Here is a 14,231-nt window from a genome sequence, read left to right as displayed (position 1 = left end):
TTTATGTTCCAAATCACTTCTGAAAGCTTAAGATGGTTCTTTTACAGCTTCTCTCTCCAGGGGAAAAAAAGTCACTTGGGCGACTTCTGGGTTGAAACTGAGAAAAATTCTGGGGTGGGCACGCTCGGCCCCCCCTTCAAAACACATAAGAAAAAACAACAACAACAAAAAAAACCCCCAATTCACTAAGTTAGTAGCGGCGAAACCCCCTGGAAAGATAATAAAATTTACATCTCTATCCCACGTTGCTGTTAGCAGAGGGGTGGCTGTTGGGGGTGGTGTGTCCCATTTACATCGTGACTAACCAGGTCCATTATAAAAAAAAAATCCAACCAAAAAACAAGAGTAACCATGAAATAAATAGATGTTGACACTAGTGGGATCCCAAGGGTGTTATAACTCATCGTTTTTCCTGCTTTCTCCTCCAGCTTCTGGCTTCTTCTCGTTTTTCGACCCTGAGTAGCAAAGGAAACTCAAGTTAGGCGCTGGACAGGGGTTTTGGGGAGTGCTGCTGAAGTAGTAGTACTGCACCAGCTTGAGCTTTGGTGACTGATGTTCAGCTCCAGCAAGCTGGAGACTTCATCACTGCATTCCACCTCCTGCTGTCCTCATAAGAGGAACAGCAGAATGAACGTGTGCCCACAGACCAGCTCTTTAAAACACAGAGGGACACGCTGCGAGCGAGGTGTAAAGCAGAGGTAAGTCATGGCTGCATGCAGCCTGACAGCAGGGAAGTGGATTTTTGCCTTCCCCTTCACAGCTGGGGGTTCAAGCATCTTGCTACCTGCTGTAGCTTGAGAGAGGGACAGGCACACACAGCCAAACCTGCTCTTGTAGCTACCCTGCTCCAGAGTGTTTACTCACCAGAGTCTGACGCAGGCTCATCACCTGCTGCTGCTGCTTTCTCGGCTGTAGGAGGCTCCTTGGCTGGACTGATATCCTCAGGTTTGTCTATGTTGAAAGCAGAAAGAAAGAGCATCAGAGGTTGAGATGAGGTGACTGGCAGCGAGGTTTACAAATGAGCCACATCAGGACAGCAGCAAGTCACTCTCACAGCAGATCTTCCTGTGAAGCCCAGAGAGGCATCATGGAACCACTCCTTATATCTCACCTGCCAGGCTTTACATCATTAGAAACCCTGGGGACTGGGGAGGAGGCAAGCTGCCTTTGGAGCCCTTGACTACCTACAAACAGGGCTTCTTACTCAGGCCAGCGACAGAAAGTTCAGGAAGCTACAAGTCTTAATGCCCCAAGACACTGGCTTTGGGGTATTTTTTTAGACTGATTCTTCTTTTTCTGGGGTCCACCTAAGCTACAAAGTTCTCTCATCAACAGCTCGCTCGTGTTCCTCGACACAGGGACTCAGGGAACACGACTGACAGCTGACCTTTCACGTATGGAAGCCAGCCAAGAGACACATAGACACTGAGCAGCCCTCCTAGGAAGTTTACAAGGACTTGCACAGCAAGGGAAAAACACACACACATGTGAGCAAGCTGCAGGGACAGGGGGGGAAAGGCCACAGCCATACCTAGGTTTTCCCAGCTGTCTCTCCTTACCTTCTTGTTTCCCCTCCGTGGGAGGGATAGTGCTCTCGCTCTCAGAGGCCGCCGTAGCGTTCTTGCCCGTATCAGTTTTTGTGGTGTTCTTCTCCTTTTTGGGTTTGGGTTTGGCAAACTTTGCCTTGTTCAGAAGGTACTGCACCTCCCTGTCCAGGGCTGCGATCTTGAGCTCTATGTCTTTGGACAGCAGGACGGGTTTCTCGGTAGGAGGGAGCTTGTTCTGCTCAGCCAGCGTCTCGTTTTTCCACGTCTGTGGGATTGGGAGGGAAAGAGGTGTTTTCTGGATGCTTTTTGGTTCCCAAAATCACTGTACAGCACAGGCTGCTGGGCCTTCTAACTTCATTTGGGATAATGCTGCTCCCTGCTGCGTTTCCACAAGACTCTCACCTACCCAGGCACGTGACAACGATGAAGAAACAGAACCCTAAAGACCCTGTCCCTCTGTGATTGTCCCTCTCTACTCTGTCCTCATGAGGCCCCAGCTGGAGTCCTGTGGCCAGAACTGGGGCCCCAGTACAAGAAAGATGTGGGACTGGTAGAGAGGGGTCAGAGGAGCCACAGAGGTGATTAGAGGGCTGGAGCAGCTCCCCTACAAAAAGAGGCTGAGGGAGCTGGGCTGGGTCAGCCTGGAGAAGAGAAGGCTGTGGGGGGACCTCACTGCAGCCTTCCAGTCCCTGAAGGAAGCTTATAAACAGGAGGGGAATCAACATTTTTGAAGGGTAGATAATGGCAGGACAAGGGGGATGCAGTGAAGCTGAAAGATGGAAGGTTTAAATCAGATATTAGAGGGAAGTTTTTTACAGAGAGAGTGGTGAGGGGCTGGAAGGGGCTGCCCAGAGAGGGGGTGGGTGCCCCATCCCTAGGGGTGTTCAAGGCCAGGTTGGATGGGGCCCTGGGCAACCTTGTGTAGCTCCAGGCCTGGAGGTTGGTGGCTCTGCCTGTGGCAGGGGGGTTTGTGATCTTTGGGGTCCCTCCCAACCCAGACCAGTCTGGGATTCTGTGACTCGTTACCGTGGTTTCGTTGATGGCTTTCTGCAGTGTACTCAGTTCCACTTCCGTGAATATCTGGTCGGACTCTGGGATCATTCGGGCTCCCCTGGGAAGGCAAGGAGAGGAGAGGTTACCTCTGTTACACAAAGCGCAAACGGTTCACAGGGCACCCGTGTGCTTCTGTTTAAGGGGCTCAGCAGAACTGAGGGCTACTAAGTGGGGCTCCAGTCACAGAGCCACAAGGTTGAGAAAGCCCTTTAAGATCATTGAGTCCAACCGTTCCCATCCTGTGCTAAACCAGCTCCCTGAGCACCTCATCTCCCCTCTGTTAAACACACCCAGGGGCAGGGACTCAGCCCCCTCCCTGGGCAGCCTGGGCCAGGCCCTGACAACTCTGCCAGGGAAGAATTCTCTCCTCACAGCTGCTCTGACCCTGCCCTGGCGCAGCTTGAGCCCATTGCCCCTTGTCCCATCTCCTGTCCCCTGGCTGAAGAGACCAGCGCCCACCTCTCTGCACCCTCCTGGCAGGGCAGGGGAGGTGGGGAGAAGGGCTCCCCTCAGCCTCCTCTTCTCCAGGCTCAACACCCCCAGCTCCCTCAGCCGCTCCTCATAGGATTTGCCCTCCAGCCCCTTCCCCAGCCTGGTTGCCCTTCTCTGGACACGCTCCAGGACCTCCATGTCCTTCTTACGGTGAGAAGCCCAGGGTGTCTTCTCTCAGGGAGCCCTGCTGACTTCCAGGCCACACTCAATCTGGTCACATTCTTACACCACCACCAGCCCTGCAACTCTCCTTCCTGACAGCTTGCTCTTACTTGAGAAAGATGGTCGAGTGGTTGAGCAGGCTTTCCAGGGCAGCCAGGCGCTCCGGCCACTTTCTCCTTTCCTCAACTCGGAAGAAGAGGTTCCTGCAAAGCTTTTTCAGCTCTGCAAGCTTGTCTTTCAACTCCTGCAAGTGGGGCAGAGGGGAAAGGAGACCTTTAGTTTGCCATTTCATCCTGTGCACAACACGCTTGAGGAAGTGAGAAACTTGGGGAGCACCAGACCAAGACAGATCGATCCCCTGCCAGCCCATGGCAATACCTTAGTTGCAGCTGCATAGCCTTCCTCCTCCATCCAACTGGAAGCCTCACTAAGCTTTCTGGAAATTTCTTCCCGCTGCTCCTCCGTTGAGACAAACAGATACTCTTCTTGGTAGAGCTTGTCCTGGGGAGAGCAAGGCAAGTGCCCCTGTTACAGGCCACCGAGCGTGGAAGCACCCCCGTGGGGACCAGCAGCACAGCAGTAACACACCAGGCACACGATGGCAAAGCCACAACTACTTGAATTTCACACACACTTCAGTGCTGGCTGCCCCTTCTGCACCACAGGTCTCAAGAAGCCATCGCCTCTGGCCAGCCTGGGTGTGACTGTTCTCACACACACAGCTACAGGCATGTGAGGGAGACCAGAAACCTGAAGTGTAACGTGCTGGATACACCAAAGGAGAGCAGCCCTTTTGCATTAAGGAAAAATCCCAAGCCCATGTGGGCCTGGGAAGCCTAATGACAGTGAAACAAGCAACTGGAAAACAAATGCTGGGCTCTTCCAGTCAGCTTCCCCCACCTCAAGCAACTCCCCACCCCAGAACACAGCCCCTTCCCAGCCCCCTGAGACATTTCTCCCTGCTTCTCCAAGAGTCCTCACTTCCAGACCTCCCTTCTCTCACCTGGGTCTCAAAGATGAAGGACTCCAAGCTGTTGGCTGATTTTTCCCTTTCCTGTTTCTCCAGATCTCTGACAGTCAGGTCCTGGAGCCTGGAACAGCAGGAGAACAGAACCCAAAAGGTAGGAAGCACCTCCAGACAAACACTTCATCGTGCAGGTCAGCCCCTGAGGATCGCAGCGCTACACGAGCCGTCGCCCCTGGCTGTGGCACAGCTCCCTCCCTTCACCCACAGCCCTGACCCTCAGCAGAGACCTTCCACACATACTTTTTCATTGAGCTCTTCAGCTCATCCTCCAGCAGGTCAGGCACATCGTTTATGTCCAGCTCCATGGTGATCTCATGGACAAGCTTCTGCTTCTTGGGGGCTTTGATCTTCTTCTCTTCCTCTGTTTTGGTACTCATGCTGTCAGAGGAGGTTTTGGCTGGTTCTTCCTCTTTCACAGCATCTTTACTGTCCTTGGGATCCTGTAACAGATCACAGAATCACAGGGTTGGAAGAGACCTTTGGAGATCATCAAGTCCAACCATTCCCATCCCAAGCTAAACCAGATCCCTGAGCACCTCATCTACCCTTTTTTTGAACATATCCAGGGAAGGTGACTCAGCCCCTCCCTGGGCAGCCTGTTCCAGCCCTGACAACTCTGCCAGGAAAGAATTCTCTCCTCACAGCTGCTCTGACCCTGCCCTGGGGCAGCTTGAGCCCATTGCCCCTTGTCCCATCTCCTGGCCCCTGGCTGGAGAGACCAGCGCCCACCTCTCTCTGCACCCTCCTGGCAGGGCAGGGGAGGTGGGGAGAAGGGCTCCCCTCAGCCTCCTCTTCTCCAGGCTCAACACCCCCAGCTCCCTCAGCTGCTCCTCAGAGGATTTGCCCTCCAGCCCCTTCCCCAGCCTGGTTGCCCTTCTCTGGACTCACTCCAGGACCTCCATGTCCTTCTTATGGTGAGGAGCCCAGAACTGGACCCAGCACTCGAGGTGCAGCCTTCCCAGTGCCCAGTACAGGGGCACAATCGCTTCCCTAGACCTACTGGCCACAGTTTTTGACACAAGCCAGGATGCCCTTGGCCTTCCTGGCCACCTGGGCACACTGCTGGCTCACATTCAGCTTGCAGTCACCCAACACCCCCAGGTCCTTCTCTGCCTGACGGAAGCACCTTCTCAGGCAAGGGAACAGCCTTGCAGATTCCCTGATGGTTTTCCAGGGCAGGGTGCTAACGGGAGAGAAGAGTTCCACCCAGTCACAGTCCTGTCCCCTCAATCCAGTGCTCACCTGAGTGTTTGATTTCTCACTGCCTTCCTTCTCCTCTGACTCTGGTTTTGGAGGGGCAGTTTCTGCCTGACCCGGGGACTGCGGCTTCTCTTCTCCTTGCTCCTCATCTTCAGCACTGCTCTTCTGGTCTCGCTTCTCCCCCTGCTCTTCTTTACCTGCTTCTGCAAGGCTCTCCTCTTCCTCCTGGTTGTTATGGGAAAACAAAACAGCAGTTAGTGGCCACAGCATGACCCAGGGGAGGGGGGTACCTCCTGCTAGCTGCTGCCACGGGGCTCACCTGAACTGAGTCTGTCAGGTTCTCTCCAGTCTCTGGTGCAGGGCCACCACCCCCAAACAGGCTGGAGATGGTGTTTCCAAGTTCTGCCAATGGGAGACAAAATCCAGGACGTTAGAAGCAAGGGAGTCACCTTCAGCTCCTCCCCTCACAACCACCACCAAGGAGCTCCCTTGTAGCCAAGCTGCACACACTCCAGGAACTCGTCCTCCTTCACATTGTGTTCTTGCATGTGCAGACAAACAGGGCCTGTCTCTCTCTCTGCTGCAATAGGACCCCAACCTCCTAACTCTGATGAAGCAGCTCCAACCTGTGGCTGCATTAGCCATCTCTGCCTCCCCACACATGGATTTCCAACACCCTTCTTTAGGGAAGCCAAAACCTGAGTAGGGAAAAGGGAGAATTTCTGGCTCTGGATGCAGGGCTTCCCTTCAGGACACACCTCCTGAAATCAGCAGCTGTAGCTGAGCACAGAGGAATTCACTCCCAATTTTCAAGTCACCACACGTGGCCTTGGGAGCACATGACATGCCAGAGCTCCCGGTGGCACCCAGAAGCCAGGTGGTTTTGGGTATTCTGGAGCAGCATGTGCAATCAGAGGTCCCAGCTAAGCATTTCTGTTCCCACATCCATGACCCATGGTGCTTGCTCTGCTCAAAGCAACGAGGGAAGCTTTGGTGATCCCAGCTCCTGCAGGTCAAACCGTGGCACTCAGTATGAAACCCCAAGTTCAGCACTTACTTGTCAGCGTTGACTCCTCCTCCAGCTTGTCTTCCACCAAAGTCTCAAACACAGACTCCACCTGGGAGGGGAAGAGGTCAGAATTAGTTCTAAGTGGTGACCCTCCATACCAGAGAGAAGGGCAGAAGCAAAATAAAACCCCCTAAAGGCCGACCAACATCAGAACAAGGAGCCACTTACCCGGTCAAGACTCAGCACTCCGCTCTCATCCATGTTGAAATGAGCTTTGATGCCTTTGGATTCATAATCCGAGTGCTTCTTGAAGCTGTCCCCAACTCCCTTCAGCCTCACGGTGGTGAGATTCAGAGAGCCAAAAATCCTGACAACAGAGACAAAAGCAGAGAGAATCACAGAATCACAGGGGTTGGAAGGGACCTCCAGAGTTCATCAGGTCCAACCCCCTGCCAAAGCAGCTCCCCAGCTCATGCTGCACAGGTCAGTGTCCAGATGGGGCTGGAATCTCTCCAGAGAAGGAGACTCCACACCCCCTGGGCAGCCTGTCCCAGGGCTCCCTCACCCTCACTGGGGAAAAGTTCTTCCCCAGATTGGTGCAGAACTTCCTGTGCTCCAATGTGCAGCCATTGCCCCTTGTCCTGTCCCCACAGACACTGAAAAGGGGCTGCCCATTTCCCCTGCATCCCACACTTAAGATATTTATAAACATTAATAAGGTCCCCCCCTTTAGTCTTCTTCTCTCCAGGCTGAACAGCCCCAGCTCACTCAGCCTTTCCTCACAGGGGAGATGCTCCAGGCCCTTCATCCCCTTCGTAGCCTCCTCTGGACTCTCTCCAGGAGATCCCTGGCTGTTTGATCCCAGGGAGCCCAGAACTGGACACAACACTCCAGTTGGGGCCTGACCAGGGCAGAGCAGAGGGGGAGGATCCCCTCCTGTGACCTGCTGCCCACACTCCTCTTGATGTCCCCCAGGATCCCACTGGCTCTCTCAGCCCCCAGGGCACCCTGCTGGCTCAAACCTTCAGGTAACACCACAGAACAGCCGACTGCCTCTCAAGAGTCACGCTGACAGCCACAGACCACCCCACAACAGCAGTCCGGTTGGCTAAAGCACATGGCAACTCTGGCACATGGACCTGTAAGTTAAGGTGCCAGAAGCCCCCCAATGAAAACACCACGTGCCACGGAGCCACCTGCTCAGAGGCACCCCTCAACTCACCCCATGTCCTCCTGGCTGAGGAAGGAGAGGTCCCCGTAGTTGACGTAGAACTCGAAGTCGTCGGTGTAGCGGTTGAAGGTGATCACTTTGCGCTGGGGGTAGGGGGCCATGCGCTGGAACAAAATCCTCTTGTTGTGCTTCAAACTCTTGGACTTGTCCTCCTCCTCCACCTCACGAGTGAACTCCACCTGGAGCACCACCAGAAAACGTTGGCTCAGCCTCTGCCAACTCCCTGTGAGGCAGCTGAGGCTGGATGGGTTGGCAGCGCTGCCTCACGGGCAGAGCTCAGAGGACAGGCCCCTGTTTCTCAGCAGACTCAGTAGGGCTGACATCCTCCTGCTGCCTTTATTACCCCAGCAGAAAGATCTCTGCAAACTTCCTCCCTTCAAAGGAGCCCAGCCAGCCATGTAGAGCATTCCCCCACCACCACCAGCACAGCCCACACCTTGCAGGAGAGGAAGCCAAGGGTTTACCTGGATGGGAAATACAGCAGCATCCCGAACGATGAAAGGCTTCACCTTGAAGGCTTTGCTCAGAGCAGCTGCCTGGTAGACTGCACCCATAGCAGCTGCCTCATCGGCGTTGATGTTCTTGCCCAGCTCTTCTCTAAGGAGGGGGAAGGTAAGAGAGGTCAGTGTCACAGCTGCCACCATGGGGAGTGTCTCCTCAGGAGGAAGACAGGCTGGGAAGGGGCCTTGCATACTCACTTGCCCACTGCCTTCAGCAAAACCTCCTGCACCTTGGGGACCCGTGTGGCACCACCAACTAGGATCACCTGGTCCACTCCATCCTAGGGATTGGAAGCAGTCACCTCGTCAGGAGAAAGCACTTCTGGGAAGCTCAGGGCTTCCTTGGGCTCCTTCCCCAGTCACCACACACCAGTGTGGCACTCTGAGAACACCCACACTACATCCTGCTGTCCCCACACACACCAGTGCCCGAGGGATCTCAGCCAGGCCCTGAGGAGCCCAGAGTCAAATGAGGACAACGTGACCACTGCTTTGAGTCACCCAGCACCCGATTCAAAGCCTGGCAGCAACTTGGACAGCGAGCTAGGACCAGAACAGACAGAAACCCAGACTCTTGAGGGGTGACTCGGTGGCTTGGCATCACAAACCAGAGCCAGAAGATGCTCAAGAGCATCCCAGCACCACGGGAAGCGAGTGTTTCACAGCACAGTGAGTCTCTGCCAAGGACTGGTGGTGTTCAGTCCAAGTGCAGCCTGCACAGGGCTCAGAGGAGGCACCTGAGCAGCAGTAACTCCCTCTCTAGGCACTCTGAGGTGAAGCTTCAGGTCAGAGACCAGAACCAGCAGCCAAGACAAACAAACAAAGTGTGTGTGGGGAAATATCAGCATTTCAAACCTCCAGCCCAAGAGCAGAGTGGGGTTTTAACAGGAAAGAAACACCTCCTCTGAGAGGTTTGTTCCTGGGGTGTAGTGAGGGGAGCTGGGACAGACTCCTGCCCAACACCACTCCATTACAACAGCAGGCACCTGTACCTCTCATCTGTACCTCTCAGTGGAGCATGACATGACAGTGGCTCCACACTTAAGAAGCTCTGGGCTCACTAACACATTCCCAAACCTACCAGGCTCATCTCCGCGCTGCTCAGAGCCTGCTGCACGGGTCCTGGGACTCGCTGGAACAAGTCAGAGCACAAATCCTCAAATTCCTGCCTTGAGACCTTGGCCTTGAAGTCGATGTCATCCAGCAGCCCCTCGATCTGCCCAGGAAAGAAAGCAAAACCCGCCCAGGACAATGTTACTTGTGAGGCATTCTCCAAGAATGAGAGGCAAATGCCTGGCAAAGCGAGGGGAAACCATCAGCGCCGCCGCTGCCTCCCTGGAAGACCAGGAGCTCTTGAGCACAGCAACAGTGGAGAGAGAGAGAGGAGGACACACATTGTTCCTGCACCCCTGTCCCCAACCCAGCCCACCCCTCAGGCCTGGAAAAGGCCACAAGGGAAGGTCAGACCTGTGCCATGTGGTCAGCGTTGGCGCTCAGGACGGTCTTCAGGCGGTTGGCCTCCTTGAGGAGCTTGGCCATGGCCCGGGGGTTCTTCCGGACGTCTTTGGAAGGGTGTTGCTCATTGAAGAGCTTTGCCAAATAGTCCCGGAGCCGCAGCTCCATCTCCAGCCCTCCAAGAGTGCGGTCAAACCTGAGCAGGACAACACAGGGAGACACAACAACTCAACCACGAGGTGCAGCTGCGCGTTGTTATTCCCACAGACAGGCAGAGCAGCAAGCTCTGGGAAGAAGCTGCAGTACCACCAGTACTGGAATCTGCAGCACCACCAGCTGGAGCCTTACCCAATGCCCTGGATCTGCAGCTGGGGCTGGGTTCCAGAGTCCTTCGTTTTCACTGTCTGATACGTTACGATGGTGCAAACGGTGCTTCCTGCTCCCATGTCGTAAAACATGATGTTCTGAAAGGAAAAGCTGGGATGGTGAAGGAGAAACACACAGATGTCCCCCCAGGAGTAGGGATAAGAACCCCCAGCTGTCTCAGATGGATTCAGGCCAAAGACACCCACTCCCTAGCTGGGCTTTACCCCCTAACAACAGGACTCGCACTGAGCGCAGGGGACAGTCAACACCTTTTTCACTGAGCAGAACACAAGGCTTCACTCCCTCAAAGTTCCTTCCCAACCTCAGGAAGACCAAACATTTCAGAGTCCATCTTCCAACACCTCAGAGAGTCGCTCACATCATCCCACACACCCCTTCCCCAAGCCCCCCTCCAGCAGGCAGGCTGTGAACAAACGCAGCTTCACAGAACCCTCCCTCCAGCAGCTCGTTCCCATCAGGTTTCATCTCCTCCCTCCCAGTGAAAACCTCTCTGTTTTACCTGCAGCCCTTTCTCCCCCAGGCACAGGGAGTCCCCACACCTCCTACCTGAGCAGTGGCATTGATGTCTTTCCTCCTAAAGACCCCGTAGTTCAAGGCCACGGCGGTGTTGTCGTTGATCAGCTGCAGCACCTTCAAGTCGGCCATGCGAGCGGCGTGCAGGACCGCTCTCCTCTCCGCCTGGTTGAAGTAAGCTGGGACTGTGATCACTGCATCCTTGATGGGCTGTTCTGGAAGAGGCACAGGGAAGGAATTGGTTTTTCCCACCTTATCCCATGTCGGGGCAGCCGCACGCAAAGACCCGTCGGAACAGGGTTATGGTAGCGAAGCCAGGGAATCATTCCAGGCAAAGGCCAGCACTGGATTGTAGGTCTGGGTTGGGAGGGACCCCAAGGGTCACAGAGCTCCAACCCCCCTGCCACAGGCAGGGATACCAACTTCCAGGCCTGGAGCTACACAAGGTTGCCCAGGGCCCCATCCAACCTGGCCTTGAACACCCCCAGGGACGGGGCACCCACCACCTCTCTGGGCAGCCTGTTCCAGCCCCTCACCACTCTCTCTGTAAAAAACTTCCCCCAATATCTCATCTAACCCTTCCCTCCTTCAGCTTTTATCCATCCCCCTTGTCCTGCCATTCTCTACCCTTTTTAAAAGTTGATTCCCTTCCTGTTCCTCTGCTCCCTTCAGGGACTGGGAGGCTGCAATGAGGTCCCCCCCACAGCCTTCTCTTCTCCAGGCTGAACCAGCCCAGCTCCCTCAGCCTCTCTCCGCAGGGGAGCTGCTCCAGCCCTCTGATCCTCTCCGTGGCTCCTCTGACCCCTCTCCACCAGTCCCACACCTTTCTTGTATTGGGGGCCCCAGCTCTGGACACAAGACTCCAGCTAGGGCCTCATGAGGGCAGAGTAGAGAGGGACAGTCACCTCCCTGTCCCTGCTGACCACCCCTCTCTTCTGATGTGGCCAACCCTCTTCTGATGAATGCAATCCCAAAGCCTGGAATGTTAGGAACAGATCCATCTCCTGTTGGAACAGGAGCTCCAGCAGTGAGTATCCATCCAGGGCCAAAGCCACTTCCACCTTCCCCCACACTTCCCCTGCCAACACACCCCTGAGAGAGGGAACACTTTCCTCCTCCCCCAGAACCAACCTGCAAGGCATCTCTGCCACGAGGCTGGGTGGGACCCAGGGTTCCTGCCCCCAAGAACAGAACAAAGACCCCAGACTCACATCATATCAGGAGCAAAGGGTGACCTGACAGCTGCTAAGGCTTGCTCACAGCCCCAAGAGCTGAAGGGAGCCTAAAGAATCCTGGAAACCCCTGGCTTCTCAAACACTTAGGTGAACACACACCCAGAGAACACCATACAAGAGAAATGAACCCTTCCAACCTGCAAACTCCTCTGCCAGACCACGTGAGTAGTTCAGGACCATCCCCAGCATCTCCTCAGGAGAATACTGTGTCGTTCTAGAAGAAAGAGAATAGGGGGGAGGGGGGAATTACAGCACCAACAGAACCAGCAACAGCAGCTCCACACCTAAAGTCTCACCCAAATGAAGCCACTTACTGGGACAGCTTGAAGATGACAGTCTGCCTGTTCTCATCCTTCACCAGCTCGTGCTCTGGGAATCGGGAGCGGTACAGCGCCACGTGGGGGTTATCCATGCGCTTCCCCAGCAGATCCTGGAAGTACCTGAAGGCCACCTTGGGGGTCCTTATGGACTGTGGAAAGGGAAAAGCCGCTGCCAAACAATCCCCTCCCCACGCTCTCCGTTGTGGAAGGGGGGAGGAGCACAAGGCTGGTGGGCTCAAGAGCCAGCCAGCAACACACCGAGGGCAAGAGAAGCAGGGGACTAAAAGATGCCCAAGCCCAGGTGTTGAGCACGAAGGGCCCAGCAGCAGGAGCACACATCCTGCACTGGGGAAAGCATGGGTAGCAGGGGGGGTAACCAGACCTCTTACCATTCCCAGAGCGCTGTCCCCAAAGAGCCTCTCGTTCTCCTTCAAAGAAACGACCACGGGCGTTTTCCTCCGCGACTCCCTGCGCAGGGGAGGGAGCCACAGTCAACACAGGAGGCCCTAGGGAGGCCAGGCCTTGGCCCTGTTTCAGAAAAGCTAAGGGAAGGTGCTTGGGAACCACCTGAGGAGAGGGAGGCCAGGCCTCCATTCACCCAAAAAGGCTGAAACAGGAGAGGGGGAACACCCCCCAAGCTTTACCAGAGGAGACTCATTCCTCCTCCTTGTGTTTTGCAAGGGCAGCTACTACAGCTTAAAGCTGCCTGCTGAGCATCCACGTGGGCATCCTACTGGGCTTGTGAGCTGCTTTCTGGAACATTCCACTTCCCAGTTGGCCAAAACTCGCTTTATTTCACCCTCCCCCTCCACCAGCGAGCAAAGTGAGAGTGCTCCTGCTGGCTGCCGAGCTGCAGGGGCTGGGGAGGGGGATAAACAACCCCTCCCTCTCCCCCACTCCTTATCCCTCAGCCCAAGCTCTCGGGAAGGAACAGCTAGAGGAGAGGAGAGCTCTAGCAGCTCCTGGGGGAGGTGGGGGGTGTCCTGTACAGAGAGCCGGGCAGGCAAACACAAGGGGCTGCACCTTTAACCAGGCAAGAGGCTCCGATACGCGGCTCCGAGGGCGGGCAGCGGCGGTACCCGCGCCTCCGTGACCCTCCCCCCCCCACCTCCCCCCCCTCCCCCGCATCCCCGCCCCGCGGAACGGCCCCTCACTTGTTCAAGACGATCTCCATGGGCACGCCGGGCTTCACGATGGCGATCTTCATCGACTCGCTACCCACGTCCACCGACATCACGGCCAGGGGGTCTGCGGGGAGCCGAAGGGGGAAACACCATCCCCCCGGTAAGGCCGGACTCCCCCCCCCCCCGCCCAGCTCCCGCAACCCCGGGGCCTGAAGCGCTACCGGCCGCCCACAGCCCCTTCCCTTCCCTCCCCTTCATCCCCGGAGCCGCCGGCCTCCCCCTGCCCCCGCTTCATCCCCGGAGCCGCCGGCCTCACCCCCCCTGCCCCCCCCAACCCTTCCCTCCCTCCCCAGGCCGCCGGCGGGACCGTCCCCGCCACCCCTTCCCTTCCCGTTCCTCCTCCTCCTCCCCCCGCAGCCCCCAGCCGGCCCCGCACCACACGTACCCGCTCCGGGCAGGAGGACGCAGAGGAACAGCCCGGCCAGGGCCCAGCAGCGCGCTGCGGCCGCCGCCATCGTCCCGGCGCGGCCCACTCCGGCCCCGTCCCGCCGGCAGGTGCTGCGGCCCCGGCGTCTGCCTCAAGTCCCTCCCTTCCAGCCCGGACGCGGCGCCACCTCATTGGCTGAGCCGCTAAAGCCGGGCCCCGCCGAACCAATGGCGACGGGCTTCGAGCGCCCATTGGACCACGTCGGAGGGAAGCGGAAGAGGGTACGACGGGAGCTTCGAGCCCATTGGCCCGGCAGCGCTCAAATAGGGTGGGCGGGGCAAGAGGGGGGCTGCGTGGTGGCGTCACAACCACGTGGCGACGGCCGCTCGCCGGACACCTCCCACTCTCTGCCCTGCCCCGCCCCTACGCCGTGCGCCGACCCACGCGTCCCGCCTTTTATACAAACTCCGCGCCGCCTCAGCCAATCGCAGCGCCGCACGCCCCCTCGCCCCGCCGCCCCAACCAATCACAGCCTCGTCCGCCCGCTCT

The 14,231-nt window shown here is 56.7% G+C and overlaps 1 protein-coding gene across 1 annotated transcript; it reads right to left on the bottom strand.

The window, feature by feature from the left end:
* Positions 1-346: 346 nt before the first annotated feature.
* Positions 347-13,808, bottom strand: HYOU1 (hypoxia up-regulated 1). Its single transcript, XM_084274988.1, has 24 exons — positions 13,701-13,808; positions 13,286-13,379; positions 12,521-12,599; positions 12,126-12,280; positions 11,949-12,025; positions 10,610-10,791; positions 10,025-10,140; positions 9,689-9,872; positions 9,303-9,437; positions 8,420-8,502; positions 8,186-8,318; positions 7,713-7,900; positions 6,719-6,857; positions 6,539-6,599; positions 5,801-5,883; positions 5,524-5,706; positions 4,522-4,721; positions 4,258-4,345; positions 3,633-3,755; positions 3,365-3,498; positions 2,574-2,658; positions 1,560-1,812; positions 865-951; positions 347-455 (listed from the first exon to the last, which is right to left on the bottom strand). Exons 1-24 carry the CDS (start codon positions 13,768-13,770, stop codon positions 394-396), a joined length of 2,994 nt encoding a protein of 997 aa, XP_084131114.1. The 5' UTR covers positions 13,771-13,808; the 3' UTR covers positions 347-393.
* Between the last annotated feature and the right edge of the window lie 423 nt (positions 13,809-14,231).

The sequence above is a fragment of the Gallinula chloropus genome, assembly GCF_964237585.1.
Source record: "Gallinula chloropus genome assembly, chromosome: 24".
NCBI lineage: Eukaryota > Metazoa > Chordata > Aves > Gruiformes > Rallidae > Gallinula > Gallinula chloropus.
Note: the sequence above shows the minus strand (reverse complement) of the source record. Positions and strands in the feature narration are given on the sequence as shown.